The 7303-nt window shown below is 36.7% G+C and overlaps 1 protein-coding gene across 5 annotated transcripts in view; it reads right to left on the reverse strand.

Moving 5' to 3' along the window:
* NFAT (NFAT nuclear factor) overlaps positions 1 to 4116 on the reverse strand; it is a 68738-nt gene extending 64622 nt beyond the window's left edge. Inside the window, exons 1-5 of one of the 5 annotated variants that reach the window (XR_006883557.2) lie at positions 3776 to 4116; positions 2036 to 2137; positions 1364 to 1506; positions 700 to 756; positions 291 to 466 (exon numbers count right to left, since the gene is read on the reverse strand). Coding sequence is in view for 1 of the 5 variants with exons in the window: in XM_046628897.2 (XP_046484853.1) it covers positions 3776 to 3878 (103 nt within the window). In the remaining 4 variants the exon portion in view is untranslated. Of the gene's footprint in view, positions 1 to 290; positions 467 to 588; positions 859 to 1363; positions 1507 to 2035; positions 2138 to 3775 lie in introns of those variants that run through there. The other 4 variants (XR_006883556.2, XR_011177324.1, XR_006883555.2 and 1 more) reach the window with 4 other exon arrangements.
* Positions 4117 to 7303: the final 3187 nt, after the last annotated feature.

Raw genomic sequence — 7303 nt, forward strand, 5'->3', positions numbered from 1 at the left:
TCTTAGGTATTCAGAATTCGATAAAAGACGTCTACGAGTAAAATTGTAATAGAATTATTCGAAGGAATAACAAACGAACATGGCGAATCGACTTTCAGGTGTAAGTAAAGTAATTTTATGTCGATTATGTTAAAGATGTATACTTCCAAACGACAATAAAAAAAAAAAAAAAAAACTTTTCTACATTTTCTTTATCGCTAACCTGAAAATGTTGCAGGAAAGCCTTACAGCAGCAGTGAAAAGACATTGAAAACTTAGAGAGCAATGTTTGAGACTAAAATGGTATCGGATTTTTCAAAACTCGGTTTTTTGTTTATTTTGGAAAAACTGTGTACATTGTTTTTAACTGATGACAAATTGTAATTCGTTCTTTTTGAAGTATAAATATTTACATGAGGTATGAGCGCGGGTCATGTTTTTCAGTGCAAGTCCAAAGGGTGGTCACCTTATAGGTAGCACGAATCATCTGAAACCAAAAACAACACAAAAAGCTTTGAACGTCGTACGGATTTTTTCAAAATTCCAAGTAATACATTTTCTTATCCACATCCTGAAAAAGGGTTTCGATTTGCCGTTAACATTTTGTACCTTAATATTGCCGTAGCAAAAAGTGATGAGAATTTGATTGAAAAATAATCACAATCCCACGGAATTCCAAACTTTGTATTGTTACTACAAAAGCCATTTTCATCTACTCACTTCAGTTTCAATTTCAAATAATCCGTTTGACTTCTGAGTTGGCCACCCTTTGGACGTCTGTAAAAATCGTTTTCACCATCATTGCGTACACTTTAGCGAAAAATGTATTCGGATCAATTGAAATATTTTGGGTAGATTGAAAATTCGCCTCTGTTTAAACTTCACGTTTAATCCAAAGCCATCAGGTTCAACGGAAAGAATATTTTTCTATTATAGAAGTCAACTAAAAATCGCCAATAGTAAGCCAATAGCAATAATAATAGTAAACTATTCTTGATGAAATACTAGATAATGACGTTTATTAAGCTGATACAACCAAATGAGCACAATCGTAAAAATCAAGTTCGTATAGTAATTTAGTGCTATTTTGTCGCTGCATATATTTTTTTTTGAATTGAGATAGAGAAATTCACTGCTCATTTGTTGCTAACTTGTATAACTACTTTCAATTACGTCGTGCCGCCCATTTTCGAACAAATAAACATTTTGCCAACTCGACACTAAACTTGGCACATCCACATTTCATTTTTACTTTTATTTTTACGTTCGCGTTTGGGCTTGCATTATTATTCTACGGAAAAAATAATTCGCTGAGATCAGCAAAGTTTAGTAGTAATAGATTTACAGCAATAATTTAAGCTGTCGAAGCAAAAGTTTTCCATACCTAGCTGTATGAAGTTTCAATACAGCAAACCCGTTAGTTGAACTTGAAAAATTCGCGTTTCGTGTTTGCGTTTTTGTAGTTATTGTAGCGCAGTTTCTCCCGCGAGATAATGTGTTGTTTCGGCGTGGTTTGCGCAGCTTCTTCTGCGAGAGAGCAAGCAACGATGTTACTGGAGCGTGTAATGAAATTAATATTTCCGAAAACTTTAATAGGAAATTGCAGGAAGAAAAAAACGAACTGGTTGTACCAAGTTTTGACTTCAGTCGGCAAAACATTAATTTTTTTTTAATAATCAGCACAAAGAAATTGAAAATTGGGCAACAAATTAGCAACACAAGAGTAGTAAATTTTGACTCCCTGATTAGACGAGAAAAAAACATTTGAATGGTTGTGCTAGCTCAAGTATCAGTTCAATACAACCACCATTTGAAAAACAGTATATGCGGTAACAAAGTTGACGATAGCGTAACTATTTAGCAACAAAATAGCACTATACTAATATACTTTTTTTTTGTGACTGTGCTCATTTGGTTGTGTCGACTTAAGCGGTTACATGGTTCTTGATCTTTCGAAAAATCCATTTTTTTAATAATTTTTTTCTTCAAATATAATAAAAGAGTTATTTTAATCAAAATTAAGGTATATGAGAGAACAATATTTGAACTATATTACGTAGAATTTTTATCCAAAAATGTTGAAGATTCAGTCGTTCCGAACTTGTTTTTGGAGACCTAGTATTTCCGCGGTGGACACGATAGCTTCTGGTAGCTTCGTCTGAAATCAAAAACCAAATATTTTCGGTTAGTGAGTATAGCTAGAGAATGAACGAAGGAGATTTTTTTCTTCGATCACAACTTATTTGACAAGGCAATGCATAGTGTAAAATGTACCAAAAATCGTATTTTCTTGTAAAAAGCTCTGGCAAAAATTCAAATGCGAATTTTTTCAAAAATCCTTCGTTCATTCACTAGCTATACTCACCTACTAACAGAAAATATTTGTTTTTTTTTTTTATGTCAGATGAAGCTAGCAGGTGGTATCGTGTCCGCCGCGGAAATACTTGGTCTCCGAAAACCAGTTCGGAACGACTGAATTTTCAGCATTTTTTGATAAAAATTTTACGTAATATAGTTTGAATATCGTTCTTTCATATACCTTAAGTTTGATTAAAATAACTCTTTTATTATATTTGAAAAGTAATTATAGAAAAAATGGTGTTTTTGAAATTTAAAAATCCACGTAACCCCTTAATAGACGTTAATTAATACCATAGTTCAGCATTAATGATATTTCTATATACCAAACGTCTCAATGATAGAAATTTCAATACAAGATTGTCGACGTATGAATACAGTTGTGGCAAATATTGCGCTACGTTTAGCATCGGTGAGAAATAGGACGTCTTTCACTTATAGTGCCTCCTATAGTTTCTTGAATATACTTTCAATCTGCACTTTTCGATAAGGGTTAAAAACCATGCCAACGCATATTTTAAATCTCGATCGGATTATCAACGAGCTCGAAATAATTACTTCTTAAAAATTCTGCATGAACTACTTGTTGCTCGGGAATTATAAACCGTGTAAATTTATTTGAACACGTTCCACACTGAAGATGAATTAGAAACAGGACAAGTGGGAGAATTCGCGACATCGCATCTATCGATTGTCTTCTCTAATTTGTCGAGAACATCGACCGGCGTTCTGATCGCCATGGCAACATTGTGTAATTTGCACGTGTACGCGTGTAAGTGAAGGCGCAATGCGAGAATACGACCGTCCAGTAAGTGCTTCTTGTTAGACCTGTTTGACGTCGCTACATTACCAGCTCGCAACTAAGCACGCATACCTTTACCCTGTCTTTACGAGTCTGTACATGTGTGTTTTGTATACATGTGTAAACGCAGGTACCAACCAATGTAAACATATCCATACATCGCGTCTTCCACGAAACTCGCATCACAAGCCTTTAGCATGACAATTGTAAAAATTATCTAGTCAAGGTATACATAACAACTGAATAACGATGATTCGCGTTCTCAAGACGTAAATATTTTGAATACATCGAAACATGGCGACCAAAATCCACGGCGGAATACGCATTGAAATCAGTAAGCGTTGGTAAACAACAGGCTTGAGTGCGTTGTAAACTAGCAATAACAGAATCGACGAAATTACGGACTCACTCGGAGCCGAATTTCGATAAGAAATTTCATCCTCAAATGTTCCTGCCCCTGAATTCAAGCGATTATTATGTTCACTTCGAGATCACGGAAACCACCGCCATGTTGCGTTGACATCGCATAATCGGTGGTCAGGCAGTCAGTGGTCAAGAGTCAGAACCCTTTCGTCGACTGCTACACGACCGTCGAATATTTGATACTGACGAAGGTGTTCCGATCTAAAGACTTACCGGCACCGCTCCTGGCACTTCTGACATTATTCCTTCTTTGCTTTTTCTCCGACGTAGGACTCTTCACTAACATCTTACACTTCGTTCGTCCAATATTTAACATAACAAAAACCACAACTGCACATTATTATTCATTTCGCGACCGCCATTTGCCAACTACGCTATAGCATACCATACTCTATCAATGTGTGCTATTATACTGTCCGACATTATGCTCTGGCTGCTAGAGCACCGAATATACCACTCTCTCTCCGTTCCCGACGTTTTTCTGGTCTTGGCCATCTCGCGGTTGATCGGTCGTTACGACGTCATGACGACGCACTGCAGGGATCTGCCGAAAGCGGTCACGACGTTCAGCTGTTTTCAACTTTTACATCTTATATTCTCATTTGTTTGTTTTGTTTTTGTCCCGAAATCAAACGATAGAAAACATTCCTTTTCTGTGCACTATTTTCGACGCAGCGTGCTTTAGTAGGTTATGATGGTTGTGTCATTTGCGAATTTCGTTAAGTTATCTACACGGATTCGAATTCTTTTTTCAGGCTTCCTACAGGCATTCACGATCACATCCGCAAACAAGCTACGGCTTAGTATCCATCGTCATACTCGAAAAAGCCCGCAAAGATGACTTGATACTAAATCTATGCTCGATACGTGTACCTCAACCTAAAAATAGACAAATGACCATCACAGTGTTACGTGCCAGCCGGTATCCACGGCGGTGCCCTCTCTGCGCCCTACCTGACCAGCGAGCAGTTACCATAAGAGAGCCTTGCGTGCTCTTACCGATAGTCGTAGATTAATACCAACACACATAGTTACCATCATAACGTCCAAATTCTTATATCGATAGTTCTCATACGCTAGATTAACCGTTATTTTATCAGTCAAATTCATAACATACATGGTATATATATTTTTTCCCATTTAACCGTTATACCTTTCAACATTAGCTTTCACATAAAACCTTTGATTTACGATCTCAACCGTAATAACCCAAAGTAATAAACACCTGCAATAGTTAAGATAATCGAGTAGACTAAACACCGGAAACGTGGGAAGAGAAATCACGAATAGTTCACAGAGAAAGAAACCCTTATTCTCAGAATTCAGGATAGCGCCTTCATTTTAATGATGATAAGACCAATTAGCGCTTCGCCGCTTGCTTCCCTAAGCCAACCACCTCGCGCTAATCCACCACCGAGATCTCATGCACGAACCAGAAACCTTACCCCCAATTATTCCATCATCCTTAACCAATCATCCGGGACCCGCGAGAAACCGTGACTCCTTTTGAACTCCTCCTACTTTCCCTCTAATCCAACCCTTCCAGAAAACAGAATAGCATACAAAAATTTCAGACATCATAGAAAACAGATCAGAACTCTACCGAAATCCTAGAATCAAATCACATTATAATTAATTCAGAACCTCCGAGACTTATTAACAGTTTGTCACTGCGATAGTGATTAACACCAATCCGTACCGCAATTGTAAATCTACCACAGAGAACTAGAAGGAGATTGTTAATAAATGTGTAATTAACCCAAGTGTTGTCATAAATAATTATTTCAATCACGCATAGTGATGGTTGGCACGAGCCTTACCTAACAAACTCTCAGAATTGTAGGCAAGTTGAACGAGAAGATCTGAGGAGCTGATCAGCGGATTCCCGAGATTTACATATACCAACTGCGTAAGTCAGGAGAACAATTTAAATCACGCGGCGAATCAGAATCGACTCGAAACGTTCCTCTCGGAACGTAACAACAGTAAACACACATGAAGACTAGACTAAAGGAGTGGACACAGCATAGGAGAATAAGTAGTAACGGCGTCCTCAAAAAACCGTCCTGCAATTAGTTCTCCGCTCTGCCACTAGCATCGCATGGGTCGAAAAGATCGTAAATATAGTAATAAAATTAGTCCACACGATGAAAGTGACCGATCCGCGGTAGAATGAAAAGTGACGCACCTATATTGGAGGTTAAGGAGACTATTTTTGTGTGTTCGTATGTTCAATTCGTTTGTTGTCTGGGAGCATTACATCGATGTTTATCCTAATGTTTCAGCTTATTTTTAATCTACGAAATTTGATTCACCCATTTTAATAAACATAATAAATTAATTAACACTGCACATTAATAACAAAAAGTTTTACACAGGTAAACATAAACACTGCACGAATTTTGCCACATTGAGGTTCGGAAATAAGTAGTAACAGTATGTCTGATCTAAATATATATATATATATATATATATATATGACTACCATCTATTTGATCGCAGCGCCGCCGTTTTAGCCAGGATTTCGTGTACATTTCTGAAGCACGCTGTGTCCACTCCTTTACTCTAGTCTCCATGGTAACACATTTCGTTTCAGACATAGAATAAGTCTATGGTTTCAAATCTGGAAACCCTGGGCTGAGTTCAGAAACCTTACCCGAGTGAACTCGGATATCATACTGTCTCTGACTAACGCATGAGATTAAACGAAGACACAACGATACTCGAGTCACTCGAGTAAGGTTTCTGAACTCAGCCCTGGCGGTTGACTTTACTTTGTCAAAAATTAGAATGTTAAGTTTCTGATATCAAGAGAATCGAGTTAATAAACATAATAACATTATCATCATGCATGGTGTATAACTATAACTATTGTCATATTTGTAGAGCAGGAAATTAATATAAATTAGCCCAGGTTACGATATAAAGAAAGTTTTTTCAGAATATACTGCATTTACTTTATCATCCTAATTACCCTATTAACCTAACCCATTGATTGAAAATCCCAAAATTTCCCTTGCCTGAAGATTAGACTCCAGCAGGAAAATTCTTGTAAAACAAATGACAAAAGAAAAACAGAATCATAAAATTGGTGTCGAAATATACAGATGCAAGTTAAACTCCACAAACTCCACTTACTCATACATCTGTTTTCAAAGCAACCTTCTGGCACACTTAATTACTTCACTGGAAACTTCGATTTAAAATACGACATAAACAATCTCAAAAGTTACGAGCCAATATGTGATCTGGAATATGAACTTCAACATTCAATTGATCTGACAATCTCAAAAGGCTTCACTCAATATCCCCACCGGTGACATCTCTTGTAATATACAGATAAGTTTCATGTAAAATTGACTGTCGAAGGGCCTTTACTACAAATACGTAAATTTTACTTATTATATAGACAACGCATCCTTACTCAAGTTTGATGTCAGGAGATTTCTATATCCAGTTTCAAGTCCAATCCCATGCGGGGTCTCATTCGATTAGGGTAAAATTGTATTCAGGTGAGATGGATAGGATAGAGTTTTATGTTGCATTTATTTTACCAGCATTGACTGCAGTTCAGTTCATTCCGTAGCTTAAAGTAAACTATCAATATTCAAGACAATACACTAATATAATAAGCTCACAAAAGAAAGGGACTCCTTGTGTGTGTTTGTTATTCATTGAGAGATATACATTGTTAATAACAGTACACAAAACCAAAAATTTACAAGGACAAATATTTAAAAG

Source organism: Neodiprion pinetum, chromosome 5, assembly GCF_021155775.2.
Source record: "Neodiprion pinetum isolate iyNeoPine1 chromosome 5, iyNeoPine1.2, whole genome shotgun sequence".
In the NCBI taxonomy this organism is placed as follows: Eukaryota; Metazoa; Arthropoda; class Insecta; order Hymenoptera; family Diprionidae; genus Neodiprion; species Neodiprion pinetum.